Here is a 16879-nt window from a genome sequence, read left to right on the forward strand (position 1 = left end):
TTCCTCAAGGGGATAGAAATTGTCAAATAAAGCAGAGTTCCCCAATCCTATCCAGGGAACCGTTACTTTATTAGGAGGGCTGTGCTCTGTAGCAACATCTGTGCAGGGTTATGGCCCTTGTAGGGAATGGGGTTAGTCTCACCAGCTAGAACTTGAACCCATACTTTTCTCTGGAGTGGAGTTAGCCATTTATTTTGCAGATTTACAGAATAGGACCTCCTCATCTCAGTTATGTGCTTTCATTTCCCCCCAGTAACTGACAGATAGACAGACAGTTATATGATGTCTGCAGCAGGCTCCCTAGCTTTGTGTTCTAGTGTTAAATCAGGAAAAGACCTGGAATCACCATGTTAGAATTTATATTACTAAATAGTCTGAGTACTTTTACATAGGATTATATTATTTTCTAACCTATGAAAATACTAAAATATTTGAACAACTAGTATAGCTGTAATGGTCTCACAGCTTGAATCTCGGCTCTGAAATTTTGGATGACATCATCAGGAGCTGTAGTGAAAGGCCAGGGGCCTGGAGTCCAGGCTGTGTGGCCTGTCTGATAGGATCCTATTACTTCAGGGCTTGTTCACCATGAGTCTTAGATTCCTGTATTTGGATTGGCTTCAGAGAGTCTGTGAGCACCCAGAAATTCAAATAAAAATGTTTAGTGCCTCTGTAATTTTCCAGAGAAAAGCATGTCTATTCTATAAAATTCTCACCAAATTTTCAAAGAGATCCATGACACAAACACAGTTAAGAACCAGTGGAATAGATGAGTTTCTTAACGGATATCTTTTTGGTTCTAACATTCTAATAATCTAGATCCAAGAGTTCACTATCAATGTTGTTATTATTATTATTTTTAGTTGGAGTTGTTTTGAGTGTTGCTTTGTGGCAGCTCTGTGGGAAGTACTTTCACACTTATGTAATTCTTTGATAAACAAGGTGGGTGCAACAGTGGGCTCAACCATAACAACAAATATGAGGATGATACAGGTCTGGGTGTGCTTCATTTTGTTGTACGTAGGGTCACTGTGAGTTGGAATTGACTTGATGGCGTCTAACGAACAGCAGAATACTCTGCAGTTTCACAATGACCCTTTCAAGTTGGATACTGTCAGTGTCACTTTTACAGATTAGGAACTCTGTTTTTATAGCACTTATCATGATAGTGATTATTTGTGACGTGGTTGTTGTTGTTGTTATGTGCTGTCAAGTCAGACCCAACTCATAGCGACCCCTCCTTGAGTTTCTGAGGCAGTATCGCTATGGAAGTAGATTGCCCCATCTTCCTTCTGAGGAGTGGCTGGTGGGCTTGAACCACCAGCCTTCTGGTTAGCAGTCAAGTCCCTTAGGCACTATGCTACCAGAGCTCCCATTTGTGAGGTAATTTTTAAATTTCTCCCACTGACAGAGAGCTCCCAAGAGCAGATGATAAGTCTGTTTTAGCCTAACACTAAGCGTAAAACCAAACCCACTGCCACTGAGTCAATTCTGACTCATAGTAACCCTCATTGGGTTTTCAAGACTGTAAATCTTTAGGAAGTAGATAGCCTCCTCTTCCTCCCACGGAGCAGCTGGTGGGTTTGAACCACTGACCTTCTGGTTAGTGGTTATTCACTATGCCACCAGAGTTCCTTAAAACTAAGCATAGCACCTTGTGATAAAAACAAAAACCAAACCACTTGTGATTCTGACTCATGACAACCCCATTTGTACATAATAGATTCTAAATAAATACTTATTGAATGAATGGATGTAAATACCTTGCCATAAGGTTAAGTAGTACAGTCAGGAGTCATAGGTGGAGATGAGTCAGGACCCACGTCAGCAGTTGTATAAGCCAGAACTCATACTATGTGATGACAAAGTCCAGCCTCTTGCCAACACTGCCTGTAGAGTCCGATTTACTTTTTAGTCTACTGTTGTGTTGTCTGTGGATGACAACATCAAAATCACTTGGGGTACTTGTTGAAAATCCCATTCTTGAGCCCCATTCCATACCAATTGCCCCCAGATCAGGACAGTCTAAGAACCCACCACCTTAGGGAACACTGAAACTAAAATACAGTGCTTTTTTAAAAGGTGCTGTAGCTCAATTATCATATGCAGTATTTTCTTCTGCCTTCTAATATTTAATTAAATAAAAGATGTGTGCTGAAAATGAATAATGCAGATGGATTTTTAAAAAATTTTTAGGTTCAAGCAACAGTCGTTGGTTTTCTAGCAGCCGTGGCGGCAATTGTATTGGGCTGGATTCCAGAGGGAAAATACTACCTTGATCATTCCATACTTCTGTGCTCTAGCAGTGTAGCCACTGCCTTCATTGCGTCTCTTCTGCAGGGTAAGTGAATTCACTAATGTGTACTCCGATGTCTCTTCCTTTTAAACTATTTGTTTTTCAAGGTGATTACTACTTTTATTTAAATGATGTAATAAAACCTGCAGAAACCTGCCAGAGAAGGAAAACTCAAGTTTTTCCACTAAAACAAGCCATAGAAAAGTAGTGAGACTGCACCCCGTCAAGGAGGAAAACTTGTGGAACTGGAACAGCAAGGCAATACCCCCCATTGAGCTGTGGTTCTGACAGGTTTCCCTGTCCTTGTCTGTTACAACAACAGAGAAAGTTATCTACACACTTTAAAATATCTTAATTATTTCAGTTACATTTCTATCTGGTACAGCCCCTAAACTAGATCTGGAAAATAGCCTAGATACTTATTTCCTTAAGTTAAATTAATGGAGAAACTCCTTTCTGGAAACCATGAAGGGTGTTCACTAGCTTGTTAGGAGTGATAACAAGTGTGCCAGGAATTCTGAGTTTCACATGCCGTCCTTCTAGAAACAGTTTTTAAAGTTTCATACTTCAAGAAAGAAAGCATCTTCACTGTTTTATGGCAGTACAAATATAACTAGTATATCATTAGCTATATAATTTTAAAGAGCCATAGGTTTTTTCAGTTGAGTTTTCTTTCTTAGTATTTATCAGTATGAATTTTCCATTAGGGTAATAGCTTATTATAGGAAAATAATTTAAAAACATGATTCTTTTTATTTTATAATTGCCATTTTCTCACTGTCATATCACTATTGTTGTTGTTGTTGTTGTTTGTCATCGAGTCAGCCCCGACTCATAGCGACCCCTCCTTGGGTTTCCGAGGCAATATCACTACGGAAGTAGATTGCCCCATCTTCCTTCCAAGGAGTGGCTGGTGGATTTGAACCGCCAGCCTTCTGGTTAGCAGTCAAGTGCTGTAGCCACTATGCTACCAGAGCTCCTAGCAAGTTAAGAATGGAGATTCACATATGAACAAAGCTAGATTTTGGAAAGGTAGGGAAATTTATTTGCATTGAGGCTTGATTTGCAAAATATTTGTAAGCATTTTAAGTTATACTTAAATTATTTCAGGGTAATTTCTTGTCTTTATATAGAAATACTAGAATTGAATGGTGTTAACACTGATCAAAGCAGAATGAAGTTAAATTATTGGAAAATTAAATTTCTGGTTAAAAAATGTTGAAGCACCCCATTTCTTTAGGTTCATTTGCTTCCTTTTTTTCTGATTTTATTTAATTTACAAAGAGTTAAAAAATTTTCGGTCTAAACAAATATTTGTGTCAAAATTTAGATTTTTAAAATACATTTATTTAAAGCTTCTAACTTTAAATGTTTTCTAATTTCATGATAACTAGACCCCCATAACCACCTTTATATATGTAAAGCAAATACAATTATCTACATTTGGTAGATAAGAAAACTAAAACTTAGATAAGGGGACTTGACCTCTTCAATGTCATCAGCTGATTATAGCAGAGTCAGAATTAAAACCTAAGTTTCTGACTCCTGGCTCTTTCCACAAGACCACAATGCATGAAGAATATTTGTTTTCAGCTGAAAAGGTACAGTTGGACATTCTGTCATTGGAGAGCTTTTCCTATAGATCTATAAATGAGCTGATTTTGGAAAGCAGAATTCTTTATGATCATGTCTCGATTGATTGTTGCATAATGAATTTTTTAGAGCTTTTATGCTTTTCCCTCTTTTTCTTTCATATCAAAAATTTTGTATTTTCAAATCTTATTATGGGAAAGGTAAGTCTAGTGATATATAAAGCCTCCAGAATGCAAGATAAATGGCATTGTTTGAAGCAAGACAAAAATCCTACTTGTTTAAATTTTAGCTTTATAGGATAGTGGAAAGAGCATTAGAGTATAGTCACTTACAAACTATGTAAACTTAGGCAAGTATTTAAATGCTGCTTCCCAGAACCTCAGTTTTATTATAAGTATACTGGAATTAAAGGAAAAAAAAAAAAAGAGTCATTTTCAGTTTTAAAATAGTCATATTTAGGCTTCCATATTGATTTATGGTTAGCACATTTTAAGCTTTCTCTGCATTGCATCCTCTTAATGATCATTTCTAGCTACCGCAAGAAAATGTGTATCAGTTGGCACAAGAAAACCTGTGCAATAAGGTGTGGCTATCAGAGCTATCATTTTCCTCCCATTCGTATGATTCAAGAAAACAAGGATTTAAAAATACAAGGACACAGGCACATTTTCATGTGTTCTTTGTTGTGGGTTCATAGACAGAAACTGGAATTAAAGACTATTTTTTAGAAAGACTATTTCTTGTGTTCTGGCCTCCAGTGTTCAAAACTTAATACTGCTCTTCTCTTAATACTTCAGCACTTTTAAATAAAAAGAGAAGCAAGCATTTCTGGCTACCACTATGTAAACACATCTGTTTTTGTTGTTATTCTTCCCAGCTGCTATATATACATCTTTCTTTCCTGTTTCCATCCTTTACTTGAAGATTAAAATTTAAATCTTTGGGTTTGATATACACAAGTACATTAAAACTAAGACATACATGTTGCTAAATTTGAAATTTTAGCTTTAATGTAATTTTACATTAGTTTTTCAGTATTCTAAGTGCAACGTTGAACTTCTCAGATCTGTGATCCTCTCTTGGAGTTTGTTGGAAGGCATTTTGCCAAAGTATTAGTATAAAATGTTTTGTTTGCTTTAGTTAGCTTCTCTTAAATAGTCTAAGAAATGATATGCTATTTGTCTATCCTGTATATTTAGGTATTTAGGGAACTGATTTTCTTTAAATCACAGCATAAAAAGTAATGAATATTCTTTCTTCTAGGAATAATAATGGTTGGGGTTATTGTTGGTTCGAAGAAGACTGGTATAAATCCTGATAATGTTGCTACACCCATTGCTGCTAGTTTTGGCGACCTCATAACCCTTGCCATATTAGCTTGGATAAGTCAGGGTTTGTACTCCTGTCTTGGTAAGTTGACTTGAAAATAAATATAGGATGTTTTTCAATATATTTTTAATGTATATATATATGTATTGTATGGGAGCTCTGGTGGTGTAGTGCCTAAAGTATTTGACTGCTAACCAGAAGGCTGGCTGTTCAAACTCACCAGCCTCTCCTCAGAAGGAAGGTCGGGCAATCTACTTCCATCGTGATACTGCCCTGGAAACCCAATGAGAGGTCACTATGAGTTGGATCCAACTCAATGGCAGTGCATTTGGTTTGGGTTTATATACTGTATATATATATATGTGTGTGTGTGTGTAAATATATATATACATACACACACACACACACATATATGTATAGTGTTTAAGGTGAAAGTTTACATTAGCAAATTAGGTTCCCACTTAACAGTTTGTACACAAATAATTCAGTGACATTGATTGCGTTTTTCATCCTTCTCATTCATTCCATTCTTGTTGTATTCTAGTTTCTGTGTTCCCTTACCTTACCTTTTCATCTTTGCTCTAGAGTAACTTTTGACCCTCTGGTCTCATACAGATGATTTTTTAAAGAAGCTCATTACTCACAGATGATATTCTTTATATTAATAGCCAGTGTGTAATTTAGCTAAAATGTGGCCTCAAGGGATAATTTTGATTCAAAGTTTAAAGAGTATCTCAGGCCAGTAATCTTGGAGAGTCCGTAGTCTCAACCGGTCCAGTAAGCCTTGTCCTTATATAAATTTGAGTTCAATTCCATCTGTTGTGGCACTGATCAGAATGATCAGTAATAGTAGCCTGGTATCATTTAGTTCTTCTGGTCTTAAGGTAGATGAGGCCGTGGTTCATGTAGATCATTAGCCCTGTATACTACTTTCTTCTCTGAGACTTATATTTTCTTCTTTCTCTTTTTTTCTGGACAAGAAGAGCCCAATAGTTGTAGGTTAGACCAAATAATTTTTTTAAAAAAAACTTTATACATATGTGTGCAAAGACTAACTGGAAAGAAGAAAATAATTTTATTGATGCTTCATTTCCAGGAAACCGTAACTATATTTTCTTGTTATTGTTATTGTTATGTGCTGTCAAGCCATCTCTGACTCATAGCGATCTTATGTACAACAGAACGAAACACTGCCTGGTCCTGTGCCAGCCTCAGAATCCCTACTATAACTGAGCCCATCGCTGCAGCCGCCATGCTTGTCCATTTCATTGAAGGTTTTCCTCTCTTCCATTGACCCTCCACTTTACCAAGCATGACATCCTTCTCCAGAGAATGGTCCCTTTTGACATGACCAAAGTAGGTGAGACGAAGTCTGGCCATCCTCACTTCCTTGGAGCATTCCGGCTGCACTTCCTCCAGGACAGATCTGTTAGTCCTTTTAGCAGTCCATGGTACTTTCAGCATTCTTTGCCAACACCACAACTCAAAAGCATCAATTCTTTTTTGGTCTTCCATATTCATTCTCTAACTCTCACATGCATATGAGGCATTTGAAAATACCATGGCTTGGGTTAGGCACATCCTAGTCTTCAAGGAGATATCTTTGCTCTTCAGCACTTGAAAGAGATCTTTTGCAGCAGATTTGCCCAATGCAATATGTCTTTTGTTGTCTTGACTGTTGCTTCCATTGGTGTTGATTATAGAACAAAGTAATGTGAAGTCTTGGACAACTTCAGTCTTTTCTCCATCTATCGTGATGCTGCTTACTGGCCCAGTTGTGAGGATTTTTGTTTTCTTTTTGTTGACGTGTAATCCATACTGTAGACTGTAGTCTTTAATTTTCATTAGTAAGTACTTCAAGTCATCCTCACTTTCAGCAAGCAAAATTATGTTGTCTGTATATCACAGGTTGTTAATGATTCATCCTCCAATTCTCATGCCATGTTCTTCTTCATATAGTCCAGCTTCTCGGATTATTTGCTCAGCATACAAGTTGAGTAAGTATGGTAAAAGGATACAACCCTGATTCACTCGCTTCCTGATTTTAAATCATGCAGTGTCCCTTTATTGTGTTCGAACAACAGCCTCCTGGTCTATGTACAGGTCCGTCATGAGTACAATTAAGTGTTCTGGAATTCCCATTCTTCTTAAAGTTATCCACAATTTGTTATGATCCACACATTTGAATGCCTTTTCTTTGTAAAGAAAGCTTTTTCCTTTAGAGTGAGTGTGTCCATCCACACTTGGAGAGGAGCTGTCTCTTGGGATGGAATTCAGGGCCCACAAAAGAAGTCCTCAGGGGCCATGTTGTTGTTGGTGGTGGTGGCTGTCATTAAGTGGACCCCGGCTCACAGCAACCCTGTCCACAGCAGAATGAAGAGCTGTGAGGTCCTGCATCATCCCCGTGATTGCTCATGGATCAGAGTATTCTGATTTTTGGAAGTAGATTGCCGGTCCTTTTTTCCTCAGAGTCTCTTTAAATCAATTTTGTCGCAGCAGTCCCATGAATCTGCGGTGCCCTTCAGCCATTTTAGTACTGTTGTTGAGGCCAATTATCATAATGTGTTAATGCCATTTGTTGTATACAGATTATGTGTTATGGTTCTCAGTTTTGTTTTTTTATTCTGATCTTCTCAGTGACTCTATGACAAGTATCATGTCTAATTTCAGATGAGAAAACTGAAGGTTTAGAGGTTATATATGCTATCTGAGTTTACATAGCTGCTGGTAAGAAGGTTGAATCCAAGTTTGTCATACTCGATGATCTCTTCCCTTTCTTCAAACATGCAGCCAGCTAGGTGTCATACTAAATAGGTATCCAACCTACAGTGTTTGCTGTCTGTTTTACCACTGTCATAGAACATAATGTCCCGGTGGTACTTGGGTGACACAAACAGTTAAGCACTCAACTATAGCAAAATGTGGGTGGTTCAAACCCACCCAGAGGTGCTTTGGAAGATCTGCCTATGAAAGGTCACAGCCTCGAGAAGCCTACAGAACAGTTATACTCTGCACTCATGGGGTTCCCATGAGTCACAGTCAACATGATGGCAACTGACAACGATAGAAACAGTAGAGCATAAGAACATAGTGGTACTTGAAGTATTAATGGCTTTTTTCTTTATCAGAAACTTATAGCAATGAGTAGCCTCATAGTAATTAAAGAAAAATGTTGCTATGAAAATTAATCTGAATGCTATTTGAAGTTGGAATTATAATGTGGTTCCTGATAAGTAGTGATGGATAGTTTATATACTCTAATGAACTGTTTTAATGTATATTTATACTTGGGGACTTTTGTCAATGGGAAGTATATGATTTGTGAGCACTGGTTTAGTGCTTAAAGTTTGTTGTGGTTTTATTTTCTTGGATATAAACTTCAAAGAATAAGTAGGAAATAGAACAGACAGAACTGAACAGAATGGAAAAGAGTAATAACATAAAAGCACTGAACTGAGCAGAAGATTTCAAAGGGCAGCTTGAGAGCACAAAATACAGTATTATAATGAAATGTTTAAAGACCTGGGGTTGGAAAACCAAAGGGGAAGAACACTTTGGCATTTCTTAAGCTGAAAGTACTGAAGAAAAAACTCAAGCCTTGAGTTGTGATATTGAAGGATTCTATGGGCAGAATAGAATAGAAGCATCAAAAGAAGATGGAAGGAATATACAGAATCACTGTACCTTAAAGAATTGGCCAACATTCAGCCATTTCAGGAGGTAGCATATGATCAAGAACGAATGGTATTGAAGGAAGAAGTCCAAGCTGCACTGAAGGAATTGGCAAATAACAAACTTCTAGAAATTGACAGAATACTCATGGAGATGTTTCAGCAAACAGATGTAGCGCTAGAGGCGCTTACTCATTTATGCCAAGGAATTTGGAAGACAGCTGTCTAGCCATCTGAGTGGAAGAGATCCATATTTGTGCCTATTCCAAAGAAAGATGATCTAACAATGTGAAAATTTTTGAATAGCATCATTAATATCATATGCAAGTAAAATTTTGTGGAAAATAGTTCAAAAGTGGTTGCAGCAGTACATCGACAGGAAAGTACCTCTAATTCAAGCTGGATTCAGAAGAGGTTGTATAATAAGGGATAGGTATCATTCCTGGTGAATCTTGGCGAAAAGCAGAGAATAGCAAAAAGATGTTTACCTTTGTTTTATTGACTATGCAAAGGCATTCAACTGTGTGGATTGTAACAAATCACGGATAACATAATGAAGAATGGGAATGCCAGAACATTTAATTCTCATGAGGATCCTGAACATAGACCAATAGGTGGTTGTTTGAATAGAACAAGGTTGATACTGCATGGTTTAAAATCGGGAAAGGTGTAGGTCAGGGTTGTATTCTTTCACCATACCTATTCAATGTGTATACTGAGCAAATAATCCGAGAAGCTGGAGTATGTGAAGAAGAAAGCAGCATCAGGATCTGAGGAAGATGATCAACCTACAGTATGTAGGTGATAAAACCTTCCTTGCTGAAGTGAAAAGCACTTGAAGCATTTATTGGTGAAGATCAAAGACTATACCCTCCAGTATGGATTATACTTAAAAACAAACAAACAAACAAAAAAAAAAACCCTCACAACTGGACCTGCAACATTGTGCAAAACAGAAAAGATTGAAATTGTCAAAGATCTCATTTTACTTGATTCCACAATCAATGCCCATGGAAGTAGCAGTGAAGAAATTAAAGTGTGTGTTGCATTGGACAAATCTGCAGCAAAAGACCTTGTTAAAGTATTTAAAAGATGTCACTTTTTAACACTTAAATGTTCACCTCATCCAAACCATGTCTTTTCAATCGCCTCACATGCATGTGAAAGCTGGACAATGAATAAGGAAAACCAAAGAAAAATCAATACTTTTGAATTATGATGTTAGTGAAGAACATGGAACACATCACAGGCTGCTAGAAGAACGAACAAACCTGTCTTGGAAGAAGTGCGGTCTTAGAAGTGAAGATGGTGAGACTTTGTCTCACATACTTTGTACATGTTCTTACTATGGAAGAGCCAGTCCCTGGAGAGAGATAACATTCTTGGTAAAGTAGAGGGTTAGCGAAAAAGAGGAAGACCTAGACGAGATAGATTGACTTAGTAGCTGCAACAGTGGGCTCAAATGTAGTTTTCTCCTTCTGTAAATTATGGCACAGTTTAGAAATAAATGGTGAAGTTGGGGATTGAGATATTAGATTATGGGTAGTATTATTGTTGTTGTTGTTATGTGCTGTTGAGTCGGCCCTGACTCATAGCGACCCCTCCTTGGGTTTTCCTAGGCAATATCACTATGGAAGTAGATTGCCCATCTTCCTTCCGAGGAGTGGCTGGTGGGTTTGAACCGCCAGCCTTCTAGTTAGCAGCCCAGTGCCTGAGCCACTATGCTACCAGAGCTCCCATGGGTAGTATTAGAGAGTGTAATTTTATTCTGCCTCTGTTCCATTAACCCACCCACTCACAGACAGACTGCTGGACAACTGTAGCCGTTTTTCTTCCTAAGAACAGGCTACTACTAACTGGGCTGGGGAAGGGAGAATGTTATCAATAGAGTGAATTCCACAGCCATTAAGGGCACGTTAGGCAAACTTGGTCCTTTTTACCCTGGTCTTACCAATTACAGAGGTTTGTCACAGGAGGAGAAAAGAATGAAGGGGTCTTCTCAGTATTATTTAAAAGACAGAAATTCTATGGGTTTGGCCAGGAACACTGGGAGTGTAAGGTAATGATGGAGGTTTAGTAGTGATGGCTTTTTTTTTTTTTTTTGTAGGGTTCCCCTACATGAATAAAAAAAAAGAAAACTATTATCATTTCAGACTTGGGTACTTAAGTTACCATTAAGTCATTTGTAACATATTTCACAGCTGCATTGTAAATACAAAGATGTCTTGTCAATTGAAGCCACAGTAGTAAAGATAAGAAATAGAATAAGAAAATTCTAGAAAATAAGAAATAGAGTGCCATTGAAGAAAGTTATAATAAATATGACAATTCTTGTAATGATATAGACTACTGTGAGATTCCAGAAGGTGAATCAACTGTTTAGGAAAACAATGTTTGTTGGCTTTATGATTTTTATTTTTCAAACTATACAAGTGATAGAAAAACTCTCCTTGTAAAAGACTTAATCAGAATATGTTGCCCTCTAAAACTTTTTTTTGGGAGTTATGTAGTGGTTCATTAATAAGTTACTTGTATCACGAAATGAAAAAGAGACATGGAATAATACCATCATAGACCATAATTTTAAAACCAATTAAAAATAAAGAGCCCTGGTAGCACAGTGCCTAAGGCATCTGACTGCGAACCAGAAGGTTGGTGGTTCAAACCCACTCCACAGAAGCATGACTGGGCAATCTACTTCCATAAAGATTTACTGCCTTGGAAAACCAGTGAGGATCACTATGAGTTGGAATCAACTTGAGGGCAGTGGGTTTGGTTTTGGTTGGTGGTGCAGTGGTTAAAGCACTTGGTTACTAACCAGAAGGTCAGTGGTTCAAACCCACCAGCTGCTCAGCAGGAGAAAGATGAGGCAGTTTGCTTCCTAAAGATTTACAGTCTTGGAAACGCTATGGGAGGTTCTGCCCTTCTACAGAGTTGCTGTGTGTCAGGATCAACTGGATGGCAGTGGATTTGGTTTTTTAGTTTATTGTTAAATATTGCTTAGCTTTTTCCAGGCCTTTATTTGTCTCCTGACAGTAAACTAATTAAAGTGGACTCTCTTATATTTTATCTGTATCATTTATTCTCCTAAAGGGATACTTTTAAAGGGGCTACTCATTGATTTCATAGTTAATGTAACACTTGGTGTAGACCCTTAGTGAAGCATGTATTATGAGCACTAGGGGGCCTCATAAGATCAGTAATTGCATGAGTAGTAAAGTTGATGTTCTGAATACAAAAATTAGAAACAGACATTTAAATTCCAAGACCCCATTCATCATGCTGAGAAGCCTACTATTAGAAACAAAGTTTTAATTCCTGAACTATATTGGAAACATTTAGCAGTCTGTAAGAGAGAAAAAGAGGATTTCAGGGCAGAGGCTATAAATAGAGGCCATCTACTCTATGGCTCTCAACCATACATTGAGAAAAATTTCACTTGACTCCTCACTTAGAATTTTTGATACTCTGAATTTACTACTTCGAGCCAGGGCTTCACACTGGTTTGAATCAGTTCAGTCATGGCCAACTCAGCAAAATTGTAACTGACCCTTATTTGTAAGATCCGTGGATGTACCAGAACCATAACCAGAATAGGAAAATTATGGGTCAAAGCCCTGGAATAGGAGCTTGAGAAGATGTGAGCCCTTTCCGGAGCCTGATGCAGGACATTGGGTTGTTGCCAGTACTATGGAGAGCTACACACATTCAAAGTGACACAGTCAACCACGACTTTGAGCCGGGTGCTGCTGTTTCTGATTCTGCCCTTCGTATGATTGGGTTGCTATGCAGTGTACATGCTGCCCCCATTTTCTAAGAGGGATATTAAATTTCTGGCAGGGCTTTGACCCATACATGTTCCTGTTCCCATCATTGTTCTGGTATGCCCACATTTTACAAATTCTGGTCCGTTCTGGTGTCGCTTTGTCGGCCGTGACTGAACAGGGAAAAAAACAGCTTTGATACACGTAGTAAGACTCACTGTACATTCAGTGTGCTGCCTGCCTTTTGGTCCTGATAAAATTTGCTGGTTTATCTGATGTTATGGTTCAAAAAATCTTTACAGTTACAGTTTCTAGTTTGTCTCTTGCTGTATATGGATTTTAACAGAGACATTTGATATTTGGAATGTCCTGGAGCAAAAGTAGCTGCTGTTTGTGATCTTAAGTAAACATTGGATTTTCTCCTTTTGCTTTTCCACTTCTAGAACCAAAAAGAGCAAAACAAATAAGCCCAGAGCTTTATTTATTTCTGTTGACTTTAGTTTTTGGAGTTTCCCTCCAAGTTACTCAAGTTGCTGTTGAGTAAATTCTGATGCACAGCAGCCCCACGTGTGTCAGAATGGAACTGCTCCACGGGGTTTTCCATGGCTGATTCTTTGGAAGCAGGCCTTTCTTCCAAGGTGCTTCCTAGTGGAGTGGGCCTCCGACCTTTTGGTCATCAGTAGAGTGCATTAATCATGCGGTCATCCTCAGTTACTAGCTTAGTGAACAAGTTAAAATCCTTAGCCTGATAATTGGTGCCCCCTGGATTTGCAGGAACTTTTAACTTCTCACGATCCACTCTGTTCCTCTCTTTCTTGTATCCTTTACTTCAGCCAGACTTAGCTATTTGGTGATTGTCTTATATCATCTATGATTTTCTTTGCCTTTTTTTATGTCATAGATTTTTCCTTATTTTAGGTGATCTTTTTATCCTTTGACTTTCTAAAGCACTTTAATGACACCACTCTTAAGATATTCTTTACAGCTGGCCAGTCATTTATAGCTTTTTGGGTAAAGGCATTATCTTCTGTTACCAGGGTATTAACTTCTTGAGGACAAAGCTGTCTCTTATTTACTTAATATTTATGGTAATGCCCTATGATGCCATATGTGTTGTAGGTGTTTAATAAATAGCACTTTATCAAACACTTTTAAAAGCTATCTAATTAATATGAGTAGAAGGTACTCAGAAAGTGGTATACATGTGGGAAATAGAAGGTAGATTCCCTCTGAATTATTTTGACACAGTAACTGTCTAATATAATAGATTATGACAAAAAAGAATCCTTTCAGTTAGGGCATAGTATTAGGGAAATATTAGAAAGGTATTGTGCTTCAGCAAAAAAAAAAAAAAGTCTAGCTAATAATCAGAGATTGCTTATCTAGAGATTAGCATCCCAGTAGAAAAATGAAAGTAGCAATATATAGCTAGAAAAGATCTGTTTCAAATGGAAATAGAAAAAGGCCTTTATTCATTCATGCTAAGAAAACATATAGTAATCTTCAAAAGCTAATAAAAGGATCTAAAGTTGAGCCAGCAACTCTTATACAAGCATAATCATTGTTACCCTTTCTTTCCTCTTTGTATAATTTTAAAAGGATTAAAAAAGAAAAAAAAATAAGTTTTTTTTCAGTGTTTGTAATTGTTATGTATCAAAATAACCGAAAACCAAACCCATTGCCTTTGAGTTGATTCTGACTTACAGGAACCCTACAGGACAGAGTAGAACTACCCCATAGGGATTCCAAGGCTATATTTTTACAGGAACAGGTTGCTAGGTCTTTTCTCCCACAGAGGGGCTAGTGGGTTCAAACCACCAACCTTTTGGTTAGCAGCCAGTTCTTAACCACTGTGCCACCAGGGCTTCTGATTCTTGTATACAACACAATGTTTATTAATCTGAAAAAATAGCAAATTTTCTCTTTTTAGGCAAGGTCTGAGAAGCAAAATATTGATGATTTCTCATTCTTCAGAGTGAACTTTGAAAAGATGACTTAGTTGAAGCTGTCAGAGCAGTAGCAATCAGCCTCAGTTACTCCAGTCTTCTGGAGACTAACAGGGATGCCATCTGGTTATTTACAAGGCATTCTGGGATATCACTGCCTTGATGTGGTGCTGCTGTGGGTAGAATCTCCATTTACCTTACCTGTCACTCTGCTCAAGAGGTGTTCTAGCACTGGACTATCTCACCTGAGAGTGATCCCTGACATTCTCATGGTCGTTATGAAGGGCATTTAGAAAATTGCCTACAACTTGCAGTGCCCATCCATGGCTTTGTTGTTCACATGAAAATAGCTAACATATAAAAATGTCACCCACAGCAGCTAAATATTTAAGAACAAATTAGGGTGACAATAATGAATACTGTTAACAAAATTCTGTAACCGTAGCTGGAAAATGCCACCGACAATCTAGAAAAAGGTGAAAGAACTGTGAATCACAAAAGATGGCAGTTAGGTTTGGCAGTCATACTTATAGCAACATTATGACTGTCAAACCTAACTGTCATCTTTTATGTGTCAGAATTGACTTGATGGCAATGGGTTTTTTGGGGGGTATGTTGGCAGTCAGGTGAAATCATAGCAATTTAAACCACTTTAAGTAAATTCTCCTTACTTTTCCGTTGTTGTGGTTGTTAGGTGCTATCAAGTCGATTTTGACTTGCAGTGACCCATGTGACTGCTCTATGGGGTTTCTTTGACTCTAGTCTTTGTGGAAGCAGATCACCAGGTCTTTCTCTTCTGGAGCTACTGGGTGAGTTCAAACCACCAACCTTTTGGTTAGCAGCCAAGCTCTTAATAATTCTTCCAGGGCTCCTTTATGTTCCCATAGTTCTGGATGCCAGAAGTCTGAAAAAAGTCTACAGGGCAAAAACCGAGGTGTTGGTGGAGCTCGTTGCTCTGGAAGCTCCAAGAGAATATCCATTTCTGGGGAGAATTTTTCTGCTTCTGGTGGCTGCTGACATTCCTTGACTTGTGACCGCATCACTCCAGTCTCAGCTTCCATGGTCACATTGCCTTCTCTTCTGTAATCAAATTTCCTTTTGCCTCCCTCTTATAAAGACACTTAGGATTACATTGAGGGCCACCCACAAAATCCATCTTAAGATCCTTAACTTAATTACACATGGAAAGTCCCTTTTGCCATAGAAGGTAATAGTCACAGAGCCTAGGAGTTAGCATATGGATATCTTTGGGGCCCATTATTCAGCCTACCACATTATCCATTATGATACATCCAGGAATTAGTACAAAATATAATTTTAACCAGGATCTTTTAAGAATGTTTCATTTAGAAGGAAGAAGGTGTTTTTGGTTTTGCTATTAATGCAGAAGTTCATTGTTGGCTTTGAATTAACCATTTTCTCTTGCTGATTGCATCATTAGTGGTTTTCTAATAGTATTTCTTTAATTTTATAAGCATATCCTAAAAAGAAGAGTGTTTGTAGCATCTTCTCCTTCTCTATATTTGTAACTTTTTCATAGCATAGTGACCCCTCCTTGGGTTTCCAAGACAGTATCTCTATAGAAATAGGTTGCCCAATCTTTCTTCCAAGGAGTGGCTGATGGCTTTGAACTGCCAGCCTTCTGGTTAGCAGTCAAATGCCTTAGGCACTACGCCACCAGAGCTCTTTTAGGAATTGAGAAATTAGAGAGAAAGGTAAGAGGTTTCCTACAGTTACACACATGCTCAGTTTGGTGGGGACGTACATATTAGGTTAGGTGGGAAATTGGAATAGGACATATTTACAGTAAATCATTTTGGAAAATTTTGTTTTATTATGATTTTGTCACTCATTTTTTGAAAACTATTTGGAGACAATTTCAAACTTAAAGAATAGTTGCAAAAGTAAAAATAAATAAATAAAAATACTACAAAGAACAATTGTATACTCCTTGCTGATTTGTTTATCTGTTGTTCGCATTTTACCCCATTTGCTTTATCTTTTGTTCTGTCTTTCTTTCTATGTTATATTCTGCGTCTTTTATGACACTGGCATTTTTTAAAGTACTGTCTCCCTCTCTTTTTTCTTTTATTTTGAAACCCTTTTTAATGTGTGCTAAAACGGCAAGGAGGCCACATGTTCTGACCTCCTCTAATCCCACAAGAGGAAGACAGGATTACCAGCAGTAACCCAAGGCCTATTCCTACAAGGCCAGACATGCTGCCTCCCTTCAGCCCTTTCTCCAACCGTTCCTCCCAAAGCACTCACCACCTCTCTCCT

At 37.9% G+C, this 16879-nt stretch overlaps 1 protein-coding gene across 1 annotated transcript in view; it reads left to right on the forward strand.

Annotated features, from left to right (window-relative positions):
* Positions 1-16879, forward strand: part of SLC41A2 (solute carrier family 41 member 2) — a 213219-nt gene that overhangs the window by 73291 nt on the left and 123049 nt on the right. The window contains exons 4-5 of the mRNA XM_007948243.2: positions 2197-2341; positions 5153-5299. Coding sequence (XP_007946434.1) covers positions 2197-2341; positions 5153-5299 — 292 coding nt within the window. The remainder of the gene's footprint in view (positions 1-2196; positions 2342-5152; positions 5300-16879) is intronic.

Source organism: Orycteropus afer, unplaced genomic scaffold (genome assembly GCF_000298275.1).
Source record: "Orycteropus afer afer isolate SDZICR_OR568_19922 unplaced genomic scaffold, OryAfe1.0 scaffold00209, whole genome shotgun sequence".
NCBI classification, from domain to species: domain Eukaryota; kingdom Metazoa; phylum Chordata; class Mammalia; order Tubulidentata; family Orycteropodidae; genus Orycteropus; species Orycteropus afer.